The following is a 14,316-nucleotide window of genomic DNA, read 5'->3' as shown; positions in this document are numbered from 1 at the left end:
TTGGCTCTTTGGGAACAACTCAGGTGGCTTTCAAGGATCAGAATACTCCCTTTTTTAAAGCAGGGCACAAAAGGCTGCATCCTATTTCGCTTCAAAACTCACCTACTGAAGCATTGTCAATGGATTCTTGAGTACAAAAAGAGCTTGATAAAGTTAGTGCAACAATAAACTTGGAGACCCAACCTCAACAGAAGAATGATAGTTTTGCGGTGCAAGTCCACAAGGAGACACTTGGAGACAGGAGCCCATCAACATGAGGTAGAATGATTAAACATTCCAATTATTTAATTTATTTTTTATGGATTGTGACCATTTAAATATTATTAGTTGGAATGTTAGGGGGGGCATCAAATAAGATGTCTCGGGTGCACTGTAAGGAGTTGGTACGAAAATTTCAACCAACTTTTTTTTTATTTTGGTGGAAACTCATATTGGGTTTGAAACTATGAAATAATTTTGGGGGAGATTAGGCTATTATCCTGTAGGGATTGTAGATGCTGTTGGACACAAGGGAGGAATTTGGTTCCTCTCTGCTAATTTAAAATTTTCTTGTAAAATTCTTTGGGCTATGAATCAATGTGTAACTTTGGAAATTGATGGTGGTGGGCGAAGATGGATCTGCAGTGCGGTTTATGGCAGCCCTCAAGCCACTAATAGAGTAGAATTATGGAGTCATCTGCTTGATATTGGTTTGTGCATTCAGGACCCGTGGGTGGTGGTTAGAGATTTTAATGATATTTTGAGTGTTCATGAGGTGAAAGAGGGTAATTTCTATTCAAATCGCAGTAGTATCTTTGCAAGTACTCTAGATTCTTGTGGTCTTTTTGATCTAACAACCTTTGGAAGACGGTTTACTTGGTTCTGTAAAATTCAAGGATACAAAGAAATTACAAAGAGATTGGATAGAGCTTGCTGTACTACAGAATGGCGCCTTCTTTTTCCAGAAGCTTTTCTTGAAGTTCTCAGTCGTTTCCACTCTGATCATTGTCCCCTACTTATCCGATGTCAAGGAGTTCCTATCAAGAAAGGAAACCGGCCTTTTAGATTCCAAGCGGCATGGGCAACGCATCCTAATTACAAGGCCATTGTTCAGAAATCTTGGGATAGTACAGACTTTGGCATCCATAGGAAGTTGCTGGGGGTCCAAGAAGCTTCGTTGGAATTCAACTCTACGGTCTTCGGCAATATTTTTATTAAAAAGAGGGAATTGGAGAGTTATTTGAATCGTATTCAACGGAAAATGGAAGCTGACGATGATCCGATTCTGAAGCACAAAGAGGAAGAATTGAGAGCTGAGTATAATATAGTTTTGGCCCAGGAAGAATTGCTTTGGTACCAGAAGTCAAGAGATCAATGGGTTCGGTATGGTGATAGAAATACTAGCTTTTTCCATATGCAAATCATCCTTAGAAGAAAATCTAACAAGGTTCATGGGTTGCTAGTCAGTGATGGGTCTTGGTCTGATGATCCGGAAGTTTTGCAAAGGGAGGTTGTTCATTTCTTCAAAAATATTTTTTGTTCTACTGAGCCTGTTGAGGTTAATTGCATGGGATAAATTCCTATGCCATCTCTTAGCCAGGATGCTTGTGATAATTTGTCTAAACCAGTAACAATGTTGGAGGTTAAAGAAGCTCTGGATAATATGAGCTCGTTCAAAGCTCCTGGGTCGGATGGTTTTCAAGTTTTTTTCTTCAAGGAATATTGGGATGTGGTGGGTCATGAGGTATGGTGTACTGTTCAGAAAGCATTCTTAGGGGAGACGTTAAGCCATTCTTTGTTGGAAACTTTGATTGTTCTTATCCCTAAGTGCGACCCTCCAACTAGATTGAAAGATTTTTGGCCAATAAGCCTTTGTAATGTAATTTATAAGCTAGTGACTAAAGTGCTGGTTAATAGATTACGACCATTTTTGGATGAGATTGTTAGCCCAACTCAGGGAGGGTTTATTCATGGTAGAGGAGCACCTGATAATATTATTGTCGCCCAAGAAGTTCTTCACTTTCTTAAGCGGACAAAGTCTAGAAAAGGAGCTATGGCTTTTAAGATTGATTTAGAAAAGGCTTATGATAGAGTTGATTGGAATTTTCTTGCTTGAATCTTTTGGCTTTCCTTCTCTAATTATTTGGCTTGTAATGAATTGTGTTCAGGCCTCAAATCTTTCCATCCTTTGGAATGGGAATAGATTGGACAGCTTCCAATCTCGCAGAGGGCTTAGGCAAGGAGATCCAATTTCTCCGTATTTATTTGTTTTGTGCATGGAGAGATTGGCGTGCTTCATTTCCAAACAAGTTGACGAGGGTATTTGGGATGGTGTGGCTATTTCTAGAGGGGTACCTAGAGTTTCTCACTTGATGTTTGCAGATAACCTCCTCCTTTTTTGTAAAGCGAAGAAAAGTCAAGTTCAGAATGTTGTGCACACCTTGGAGTTGTTCTGTAAAGCTTCAGGTATGAAGGTTAACATTGAAAAATCTAAAACTATTTGTTCTAGAAATATCTCTAATAGAAGGAAGGAAATGTTGTCTAGTGTTTCTCATATTCCTTTTACTAGTGACCTAGGCAAATACTTGAGGGTGAACCTTAATCATCCTCGAGCTGCTAGATCTATTTTTTCGGACTCTTTAGAGAAGATCAAGAATAGGCTGGCTAGTTGGAAAGGTCGGCTCCTTAACAGAGCAGGCAGGCTTTGCTTAATTAAATCTGTTGCTTCTTCTCTTCCTATTTATCAGATGCAAGTGACTCTTTTTCCTACTTCCGTTTGTCAAAAGATTGATTATGTGCTTAGACAATTCTTGTGGAAGGGAAAGGTGGGGGAGCGTTGCTTAAATTTGGTCAAGTGGAGCAAAGTTGTCACTCCAAGAAAATATGGAGGCTTGGGAATTAGAGATACTCAATGTGTAAATTTTGCTTTACTCGGAAAGCTTGTTTGGCAATTATTGCATAATAAAGATAAGCTTTGGGTAAGAATTATGTTGGCAAAATATTTATACGGGAGTTCCTGCTTTTCACCCAAATTTTCTAACAATGTTTCAAGCACTTGGCGAGCGATTTATAAGACAATAGAAAAGCTTCGTGATAGTTTTGATTGGTGTACAGGCAGGATGTCTCAATCCTTTTAGTATCATGCTTGGCGACCATGTGAGCTAGCTCCTTTGGTTCCTTTTGTGCACATTTCTGATTCTCACTTGAAGTTAGAAGATGTCTGGCACCATGGGCATTGGCGGTGGGATATTCTTTGCACAATGATTCCGGAAGAAGTTAAACTTGATTTGATGCTCTTTGATCCTATCAAGCAGGCAGGAGATAAAACAGGTTGGTTTTGGACAAACTCAAATACTCTCACCTACTCGACTAAAAGCGGGTATGAATGGCTATTGAAGAAGAAATTTGGCTGGAATGATAATGAAAATTGGCTTTGGCTTTGGCGCTTGAGATTACCGGAGAAGATAAAGTGTCTGCTCTGGCTTTGCCTCAGCAACGGAGTTCCCACAGCTAGTTACCGGTTTCAAAGAGGTACTTCTACTTCTGATTTTTGTCAGAGATGTTATCTTGCTCTAGAGGATATTAACCACTGCTTTAGGACTTGCCAAAAAGCTCGTCAGATTTGGATTAGCTTAAATTTGGGAATGACCGCTGAGGACTCTAATTTGGATTTTGTGTCTTGGATTCGTTCTAACCTCAACAAAAATGAGTTTCTCTTTACAGCGGCCTTTTGGTGGATTTGGAGGGATAGGAACAATGACATCTTCCACCAAGATGATCCATGGAGTAAGGAGAAAATTGTTCACTTAGTTAAACATGCTGCTCGAGATTTCTCTAATGTTGTTATCAACCAAAAACATATTATTCCTTCTTCTTTGAAATATAACTGGGAACCACCTCCAATTAATGTCTGTAAAATGAACTGCGATGCAAGCATTTTTGAAAATGAGCAATTAGCTGGCTTTGGATGTATTATTAGAGACAGCATGTGAATTTGGATAAAAGGTTGTTCTGCCAGTATACCTCTTTCTAGTGTTCTCTGTTGTGAGCTTCATACTATTTGGAGAGGGCTTGTTATGGCTTGGGATTGCGAGTGCAAAGAGGTCATATGTGAAATTGATAACCTTGATGCATTTCTTCTTGTTTCGCGAGGCACAACCAGCATGATTAGGAATGACTCTGATCTGCTTGACAAAATCAAAGAGATGCTCCAGCGCAATTGGACAGCTACTTTAGTGTTCATCCAGCGAACAGCAAACAGAGCGGCTAATTTAATGGCTAAGACTGCTGTTTTAAACAAGCAGGTGTATCTAGAGTGGTTACTGCCTCCTAATAATTTAGACATTATTATTAGAGAGGAGTACTACTCTTTTTCTTAGGTCTTTTTTCTTTGTGTTATGTTCAGTCACTAAAAAAATATTAAAACTTGACAAACAAAACATCAACCAAAACTTAAGATAATAAAAATAACATTTGCTAGATAAATATACAATAATTCCATCATACACAGTAACACTTAGTCAAATTCAATGTTAAGAATTTTTGGGTTCAACTCCCTACTGCAAAAAATTTTTTACCCTCGCACCAAAATCCAACATCTTGGTTGTTATATTTTTCATACTCATTTGTATGAATTACGGATAAATTTATTTATTCATTAGCTAGTAGGAGCATGTCTAATTTTTAACAATAATAGTTAATTATTCCCATAATAATATTTATTTTGGCTTTACTTTAATAAATTATTATCCAAATTATTTTATTAACCTTAATTTTAATAATATATTAAACTACTACGTTAAATTAATTTTAAATTAAAAATGATAATTTTATCAACTTATTTTAATAGTAAATTTTAAACTGAAAAATTAATAAAAATATAAAAAATGAGAAATCAAAATAAATTACACCATCTATTTACTCTAATTTCCCCAACTTCCCCAATCCCTAACCTTTCTCCCCTTTTTCAATTTTCTCTCTCTGCTCCAAACTCCAGAGTCACTGCCCCCGGCGTCACTGCCGCCGACGTCGCTGCGGCGCTGCTGCGTTCTCCCCCATCGCTGCTCCATTCACCGCGTCTGTTCTGCGTTCCACTTCGCCGACGCCACTCCGTCATCGTCTGTCGAGTCTCGCCTCTCCAGTTTAAAGCCGCTTCAGGCACCGCAACTCTTCAGTCTTCAGCCTCTCGAGTCTGTTCGTCCCTGCTGCCTGCTGGGCACCACACCGCTGCTGGCTGCTGCCTCCTGGAGTCTTGGTACATTCACTGATCTACTTGCTTGGTTGCTTGGATTTGACATTTTGTTTAGTAAAAGTTGATTTTATATTATTTAGTAATAAGAATCTGATATTGACAATGATTTTGTGAATTGTGATTTTCGACATAGTTGGCTCATGATTGGTTTGTTAATGTTATCCGATAATTGCTAATTTTATCTCATGATTGATTTTGATATAGTTGGTTTGTTAATTGTGAAATGTAAATTTTGATTGAATTAGGATATTGTTCTCATGATATAATTGCTAATTTGGTGTCACTGATCTGTTTGTTAAATTGTTTGTGTATTGAATTAAGATATTGTTTTTTGTTGCTTCTGGAAATTAATTTGAATGACTTATGTTTGTGTGTATTGATTTATAATTGAATTAGGAAGGATATTGTACAATAACATAGTACAATTGTAAAAATTATTATCATATTATGTATATTTTGTCTCCACTATCAAAATTTTCTGGATCCGTTTTTGATATGAAGTGTATATAGCTAGCTTTGCATTGGCCCATGACTGTGACTAGTGGTTTCTGTAAGCTGAGCGAGTGCCTTTTATGTGTTTGACAAAATGCCTGACATCTTTTTTTGTGGGAATTATTTGTATGTTAGCTAGTTTTGTGTTCTAGGCATTTGGTTAAAGTTCGGATTTTTCGTATAACGGTACTTGGCCACTCCAGAGTAACACATTGTATCAGTAACACAGGGTTCTTAATTATGAGTTGTATTATTCCTTAAAAAATTGGGTGGCGTTTCATATAAATGTTGGAGCTTAAGTTTGATGCATTGGCTCCTACCACATGTTTTTCATTTGTAAATCTTTTAGACAGTTTGTTGTTGAGTAAAAATATTACGATATTGTAGCAATACTTGATTGGTTGTATGTGTTAACACCTGCAATGTATGCATATATTATAAATTGAATTCTACATGTTAATAAAGTTTTCAATTTTCATCCTCAGTTTGGAATTGAGATTTTTTATTTATTTATTTTTGGATGATGAAATTGTGTTTGTAGAGTGACGAGAACGAGAGAAGAAAATGAATAAAGATAAGATATTCAAGCTTGCAAAGGGCTTCAGGGGGAGAGCCAAGAACTGCATAAGGATAGCAAGGGAGAGGGTGGAGAAGGCCTTGCAATATTCGTATCGAGATCGCCGCAACAAAAAGCGTGACATGAGATCCCTTTGGATACAAAGGATTAATGCTGGAACCCGCCTTCATGGTGTACGTATACTATTCATTTTATTCTCTTAACAATTAATATTTAATAATATGCAGATGATTTTATATCTTTTGGACTTCAATACTTGAGAATGAAATATGGTATGCGGCTGCTAATGTTATCATTAAACTTTAGTCATTGAATCAAACCCTTGGTAATGGAATTGTTATGATTGCGAATCATTTTTGTAAAATATTTGTTTAATCCATGTTTGCACGAAAGTATTTGGTGTGGGAATACCCTGAGTTTAGTGTCACAGCCAGTATGGAGATTCTCAAACCAAAAGAACAAAAATATTATCTGTTGTCAAGTGAGGATAAATATGATCCATTTCCAACACCTAATGTTCTGAATATTAGGTAAACTCTGTTATCTCCGATACTTTCCTTTATCGAACCCTTGTTTTAATTTTCCAGGTCAATTATGGAAACTTCATGCATGGTCTGATGAAGGAGAATATCCAACTCAACAGAAAGGTTCTGTCAGAATTGTCCATGCATGAGCCATACAGCTTCAAGGCACTGGTAGATATATCGAAAAATGCATTCCCAGGAAACAAGAATGTGGTAATTCCTCCAAGAAAGGTGGCTATCTAGAGGAATTTGGCATTTCAGCAAACTGTTAGAGCTAGTATCTATGAGAATCATAGGATCTTTTGAGGATTTTGGGCTTAGTACGCTACAAGTTACTGTGAAAGTTGTATTCCTTTTGCTCTTGAACCTTCCTATATGCTCTTACCTTCGTATCTTTATTCATCTCCCGCATGCTTGTTTCAGTGTCAATAATATGTAACCTTAATAACCAAGTTTCTCATAGTTGAGCTGTTTTGTTTGTTCCTTGAGATCAGGAACAGTTTTATTTTTGTTTAGTTTTTTAATTTGGAAAACAAAATGTCTCGTCTTACCAGGGGTGGTAACATGCACCCTACCCTCGGGTACCCAATCCGTTGCGACTAGGGTTGAGTGTCGAACAGGTTTGAGCGTGGGTCGGATAGGGTGCGGATTGAGTTTCAACTCTACCTGACCAACCCGCACCCTATATATGTATATGTTATGAAAATATGTTATAGGTAGGTGTTGAACTAAGGATCTCTCATTTAATGCAAAAAGTCTTTACTATTGAGCTCAGATCAACAATTGATTATTTAACACTTTTGTTTATATAAAAATCAATTATATTTTAGTAATATATAAATACAATATTGTATCACAATATTTTATTTCTATTTGTATTATTAATTTAAGCAAAGATTTTTATATAGAATTGAGCATTTGATGGTTATGTTGTTTATGGGACGATTGTGTTGTTTGTGAAATGATTATATTGCTTGTATTGAATTTTTAATTTGCAAGCTTATTAGATTATATAATAATATTCCATATTTGTGAAAATTTACGGGTATGGTTGGATACCCGCAGGTTGAACGCGGATAGGATTAGGGTTAAGTTATTCTCAACCTGCGGATAGAATTAGAGTTGGATTCAAATTTTATCCTACTCTATCTATTGCCACCCTTATGTCTTACTATACTATGATTTATGAGGCACCTTCTATCCAAGAAGAAAAAAGAAGGATAAAAGAAGAATGAAGGAATCAAAAGTTCTTCTATTATTACTATACTATGAGGCACCTTCTATCCAAGAAGAAAAAAGAAAGATAAAAGAAGAATGTCAAGGAATCAAAAGTTTTTCTATTATTAATATCATAAAATTAAGTTTGAGACATTCAATCATTAATGATAAATGCCAAGTTAATGATAACCCGGTGTTCCTAGAGAAATTTTCTCATACAAGACTCTCATTTCAGTAATTAGTGGAGTTTGTGGTCAAACCAAAACCAAATGAAAATAGAGGATCATAATGTTTATCACCAACATTCATAGGAAGTTGGTCAACACTCTTGAACCATGTTCTTGCAAGCTTGCCACTGAATCCATAGTCACCAAAGAGAGTGTCAGCAACACCTTGGCCTTCAGTTCCCGGAAGCCAAGCGGCCACAAGTGCATCTATCTTTGACAGATACGGCTGAACCACAACTGGACGACCGGTGACGAGAACCACCACACACCGGATGTAACTGCATACATTGGTTATTGTGCTTGGACCTGGCTCGGCTATGGTCAGGTTCAAACTGTCGCCGTACGTTTCTGCATAAGGGGGTTCGCCTACAACCACTATGGCATATGAGAACTTGTTGGACTTGACAAAGTTTGAGTCAGGGTTTTCATTGAAGACAACTTCAGTAGCAGGATCAACTGTTTGTTTCACAGCATTGAGGATTGTTGTACCTGTTGGGAAAAAATGGAAAATTTATCAAAGATTTTGTAGATATCTTCCAAAAGGAAAACATGAACAAATATCTAGCTATATGCATGGATATTATTCAATCTGCATGTAGATCCATGTAAGTTTTCTATGGTTCAATTTTTACAACATCCAAATAATATAACTAATGTAAATATTGAATTGGTAAAGACTTGAGAGTTACAAGGACTTGAATATAACAGTATACGCCTGCGCACGCAGTCGCCTTAGAATGGAAGCTTCCGGTGTTATTCTAGAACAAGAGACCAAACTTAACATTTAACAAACAAAGTGGACTTACCAACTGTGAGATCATTGCCACCAAGACCTTGCCATGTTATTGTCCATCCTCCACACTGATAGCCCAAGTTGTCAGCATGGCTTCCGGCCACCAATATTTTTGCAATTTTCTTGGGAAGGGGAAGCAATGGTGTCTCACCAGATTTACCATTCTTTAGCAGCACAAGTGATTTCCTTACAGCTTCCCTTGCTAACTCTCTGTGTTCCTGTTTAAGACACAATACTTAGATCAATGAATGGCCTCTTCCCACTTGAATTGTAAAACTCAACTTGGAAAACTGTAGACTCAATTCGGGAAATTAAACTAATAAACTTATGCGAGTTTGTGAGTTAACTCGAAGAAAATGTACCTTACTACCAAGTTGGTTCACCAGGCTTTGATCAGCTAGTGGATTCTCAAATAGCCCCATAACAAATTTTACTCTTAGGATTCTGCTCACAGCATCATCAATCCTACTCATTGGAATGATTTTGTTCTTCACTTGATAGGTCAGGTCATCAATGAATATTGTGAAGTTGTAGGGAACCATAATCTACATAATAATGTATATGCTAAATAAGAATAAAAACCATAATGTTAAAATTTCATATTCAGAAAGCATCATATATATTTACCATATCAATTCCAGCACTAACACCAGCTTGAACTGAGTATGAATAGTTAGCACCAGGAGGAGAAGTAATCCTATCAATTCCCATCCAATCTGATATGACAAAACCCTGAAAAAGAAACCGAAATTGCACATGAAATTAAGCATACATTTTAATTGTTTTATTGGAGAACTAATTGAACAAAATTTTATACTTACCTTGAACTTCAACTTGTTCTTGAGGTAATCAGTGACTAGAAAATGGTTAGCATGCATCTTCTTGCCATTCCAGCTAGAGTAGGAAACCATCACTGTCGAAACACCTTTGGCGATTGCGTCGAGATATGCAGGCATATGAATGCTAAGCAATCCATTGTAACTTATCACTGTGTTGTTCTCATTGATTCCCTTGTTTGTGCCTCCATCCCCAACATAATGCTTGGCACAAGCTGCAACCTTGTTCCTGCAATATCAATTCATTAAGCAGGATCAAATTATACACTGATTCATACTGATATTTATTTTGATTTTTCAAGCACAATTTTAAACCAGGAATCAAGATCTTACTTTCCAGCAACAAAGGGTACACCCTTTAATTTATTTCCAACAATGTCTCCTTGCAAACCAGGAATAATTTCTGTCATTGTCCTAACAACCTGAGGATCCTCACTGTAGCTTTCGTAGCATCGTCCCCACCTCGGATCTCTGCAAACCTGTAGACAAATAATCATCAACATAGTAGGACACTTGATCAAATGTTTTGTGTAATTGGAAACATAGAATTACAATGCTGTTTAGTTAATTACCGCAATACATGGCGCGAAAACATACTGAATTCCAGTAGCTCTAACTTCAAGAGCAGTAGCATCTCCAATCTTCTTTAACAGCAGAGGATCCCTAAACCATACAGTATAAATTCATTATAATTATGGCTATTTTTATTCAGTCTAGCAGCTACTTAGTGCTAACACATAAAATAGAAAGAATAACTCATCTATAAAATCCATAACCACTAAGGAATAATCTTAATGCAACGAATCCTTATTGAATTCATGTGTTATACCAATTTCAGTTCCTTTGGTACAGTTTAATTTATGGCAGCTTGAATGAGAATCTATTTAAGGATATTCTGAACTTGCCTGGTAGCTCCAAGCCCAACATTGTGTGGGAAGATTGTTGCTTTGTAGACATTGTTGTGGCCATGAACTGCATCTATGCCATAAATCATCGGAATCCCAAGGCGTGTCGACAAAGATCCACTTTGGAGCTGATTCACCAATTGGACCCAAGCCTCAGGAGATGCTTTTGGTGCCGGAACACTCCCTCCTCCACTCAGTACACTCCCTGCCAAAACCAATTATCAGATCAACTTTGCTATTTGGATGTAACAGGCTCACTCTTTTTTTTCTTTCCCACTATTAAAAAACTACAAACTTTTTTCAAAAGTAAACTTTTTAATCTAGAGTTGCCAACTATTTGTTTTCCAGTGATCTATAGCTGAAAAAGCCAAAAGGGTATGCCATTAAAACAAAAAAGCACTGATCTTTTAGTAGAAATTTGGATGCTAACCAATGAAGTAGTTCTTCATAACATCTGAGGTGGCAACAGCTCTCTCAATCTGTACCATTTGGCCTATCTTCTCCTCTAATGTCATTCTTTTGAGCAAGTCTTTGATTCTAACGTTCAATGGCTGTTTTGGGTCCTTATACTTCAAATATTCTGCTTCTGAAAATGAAACCAAGCAGCAACACAGTAGCAGAATAGTAATACCCACAATGGGTATTGAAGATCTTCCCATTTTAACACCTGAACCTTTTACGATTTCTGCATAGTACAAAACACGGTTAAAAAAAAATTGAAGAAGGAAAAAAATAAAAGAAAAGAAAAAAGGAAAAACATTTTCAACACTTAGATTAGACAGTAGAATGGCCTAAAGGGATTCTATTCTGTCTACTGTCTGAAAAAAAAGCCACAGTTACATGATTTTTTGCAAAATAAGAAACATGTGAATCACATTTAATGAACATATCAAGAACAAACCAAACAAACGAAAAGGCAAGGTGAAAAAAAAAACATGTTACTCGGGGAGGAAATGGAGCATAGTGTAGGCATTAAAGAATGCTGTTACTCAGATTAGATACAGAACTTGAACTTGAACTTGAAGTAGCTTAGCTTAGACACTTAACTTGATTGGAATCCAGAGAGGAAGATAATGAGCTAGATTTGTGAGTGTGAAGCGTGCAATGAGTGTTGTATAGAGAGAGAAAGAGTGGGAGCTACTTTCTTAATTATCAGTGAACAATGTCTGGTTCCGGCAGCATTTTTTGAATCTAAGCTTAGAGATATTCATAAAAATATATGCACATGCTATAGCACTTTTTTCTTTCTTTTCTTTTTTTGAACTTCCATGCTTTAACGTTTTTTTGTTTGTTTTGAAAAAATTGGAATATTCAACAAACATTATGGTTGTCTGCATTAGAATACAGCCTATTGTTATTAATTATTATTGATTATTGATTTATATTTGTATATTTTTACAGAGAGAATTAATAATATTTTATGAATTATAATTAAAAGTCTTAATTTATTTTTTACTATTTAAATATATATTATTTTCAAAAAATATCAAAAAATAAAAAATCCAAAAGAATGAGTTAGAATTTTTAATATTTTTCATATTCTGTTGCCTTGCCAATGAACACAAAAAATAATTATGATTTGAAAAAACACAGAATTTGATTAAAAAAGAATTTATAAGATAAAAATAAAAACAAATCACAATTTCTTTTATTTTAAATTTTATACAAAAAATACTGCAATACAAAAAATTATTCTTTCTTCTCCAAATAACTCTAAAAACTTTTCAAATATAAAAATATATTTTGGGATGAAAAGTTTTTGTTCTTATATCTTTGTCTTAGATTTGTAATACCATATTCAAAACATTTATAAAAAAAATCAATATACCACAAAAAATTATTTTAGATGAACCTAGATTCATATCTAAATTTCAGAGGAAAAAAACAAGAACAAAAACACAAGAAAAAAAAGACAAAGAGGAAAGGAGAAAAAACAGATAGAAATAAGAGAAGGGTATTTATTTCGATAAATATTTTTAAAATTATTTATTTCGGTAATTATTATATTTATTTAATTTATAAAAATAAAAAATCTTTTAAAGAAAATAACTAATTTCTTATTTTTTTAATTAAAATTATATTTTAAGACAAAGTAATGTAATTAAATATAAATCGCTTTTAAATTAAAAAAAATGGTATATAATTGACACTTGTATGGGAACATATCTCATTAGTAATTTATTATGTAAAGTCTTAAATCTTTTCTGTCGATTTGAGAGGTCGGCGAGATTTCGGGTATGTGGAGCCAATGGATCTGGAAAAGAAAAAAATGGCTTTCAAAATTATAAAAAGGAAAATTACTTTTCATTCAATAATCTAAACAGTTTAGGGTTGTCTATTGGATTGTGTTTTGGCAAGTAAGATAAAATAAAATATTAAAAATAAGTCTTAAAAAATAGATATATAAAAATTAATATTTTTATATTTTATTTGATGATAAATTATAAAATTTTTATTTATTTTTTATACGAAAAATTTGAAAGAAAAAATATAATATTAAAAAAATATAATTATAAAAATTGATAAAAATAATAAAAAATAAAAAAGTAAATTGTGCCTTTGTGTATTTTTTTATTAAAAAAGATATAAAATATATTAATTTAATATTTTTGGATATAATATTTTTATCTATATCTTATCTACTAAATCCTGTAAACAAATAAAGTCTTGATGTTCGCAAAACCTTAATAATTATTTTTAATACTGATTATTTAGATAAATATCTATTTTTTATATGCAATTAATATAAAAATATTTTATATGTGTATTGGGTTAAAGAAATAGATACATTCATAATCATATAAACGAATAAAATTAATTCAACCATTATATAAAATATTTTAAATTATTAATTTATTAAAATTAAACTCTTTGAATAATTATAAAAAATGATCAAATGATTATTAATACATCAAAATTAAAAGGCTTTTCTTATTGATTTGGATTTTTAAAAATAAGGATAAGAAAATGTGTAGTACTGATATATGTGCATTTGTCAATTGAGATGAGCACTTTGCATAATTTGTAGAGTGTAGTACGGATTTGATTTTCTTTTCGAACTAAATAAATATTTATATCTTTAACCAACTTAAGTTAATTTAGTTATTAGTTTATTAATTTGTTGAAGTAAGTAGTAGAATTTCGAATTTTATTTTTTATATAAAAATCTATTCTCGGATCCAACAATAAATTTTAAATAGAAGTATAAAACTGATCCATAGTAATTGATATGTTATTAGAGAATACACTGAGAACTTCAAAAAATGTCTATATCTTTACCGTGACAATGAAGACAATTAAACAACTTCAGTTCTCTTGGGGTGCTAATTGATAAGGGTGGCCCAAACATTGATGCATTTTGGAACATGCACCCAAAAAAAAATTGTATTATGTCATATTATGATATTAATGAATAAGCAAATCAGAATCTACCAATCTCTTCTCAACCGGGGATTGACACTCACCATCTTTTCTTTTTTTTTTATTATTTTAATTAGAACGAGATAAACGAAGA

The 14,316-nt window shown here is 34.1% G+C and overlaps 3 protein-coding genes across 6 annotated transcripts; 2 read left to right on the top strand and 1 right to left on the bottom strand.

Annotated features, from left to right (window-relative positions):
• The first annotated feature begins 2,132 nt into the window (after positions 1-2,132).
• LOC110273893 (uncharacterized) lies at positions 2,133-5,246 on the top strand. Its single transcript, XM_052251461.1, has 5 exons — positions 2,133-2,957; positions 3,117-3,510; positions 3,703-3,948; positions 4,048-4,285; positions 4,976-5,246. The coding sequence occupies exons 1-5, from the start codon at positions 2,133-2,135 to the stop codon at positions 5,244-5,246; spliced, it is 1,974 nt and encodes a 657-aa protein (XP_052107421.1).
• LOC107496737 (uncharacterized) lies at positions 4,914-7,311 on the top strand. The gene is made up of 3 exons (XM_016118067.3): positions 4,914-5,233; positions 6,264-6,472; positions 6,887-7,311. The coding sequence occupies exons 2-3, from the start codon at positions 6,287-6,289 to the stop codon at positions 7,064-7,066; spliced, it is 366 nt and encodes a 121-aa protein (XP_015973553.1). The 5' UTR covers positions 4,914-5,233; positions 6,264-6,286; the 3' UTR covers positions 7,067-7,311.
• An 834-nt stretch (positions 7,312-8,145) lies between these two features.
• On the bottom strand, positions 8,146-12,013 carry LOC107496733 (uncharacterized). Of its 4 annotated transcripts, none has more exons than XM_016118060.3 (10): positions 11,810-12,013; positions 11,233-11,487; positions 10,803-11,007; positions 10,470-10,560; positions 10,231-10,376; positions 9,883-10,126; positions 9,689-9,793; positions 9,424-9,606; positions 9,075-9,279; positions 8,146-8,757 (listed from the first exon to the last, which is right to left on the bottom strand). In XM_016118060.3, the coding sequence occupies exons 2-10, from the start codon at positions 11,459-11,461 to the stop codon at positions 8,273-8,275; spliced, it is 1,893 nt and encodes a 630-aa protein (XP_015973546.1). In that variant the 5' UTR covers positions 11,462-11,487; positions 11,810-12,013; the 3' UTR covers positions 8,146-8,272. The 4 variants fall into 4 exon arrangements, with proteins under 4 accessions (XP_015973546.1, XP_052108293.1, XP_015973544.1 ...); XM_052252333.1 differs by having other exon boundaries at positions 11,850-12,013; XM_016118058.3 differs by lacking the exon at positions 11,810-12,013 and adding an exon at positions 11,745-11,790.
• Positions 12,014-14,316: the final 2,303 nt, after the last annotated feature.

Source organism: Arachis duranensis, chromosome 7, assembly GCF_000817695.3.
Source record: "Arachis duranensis cultivar V14167 chromosome 7, aradu.V14167.gnm2.J7QH, whole genome shotgun sequence".
Taxonomy (NCBI): domain Eukaryota; kingdom Viridiplantae; phylum Streptophyta; class Magnoliopsida; order Fabales; family Fabaceae; genus Arachis; species Arachis duranensis.
This window is presented reverse-complemented; position numbering and strand designations above follow the sequence as displayed.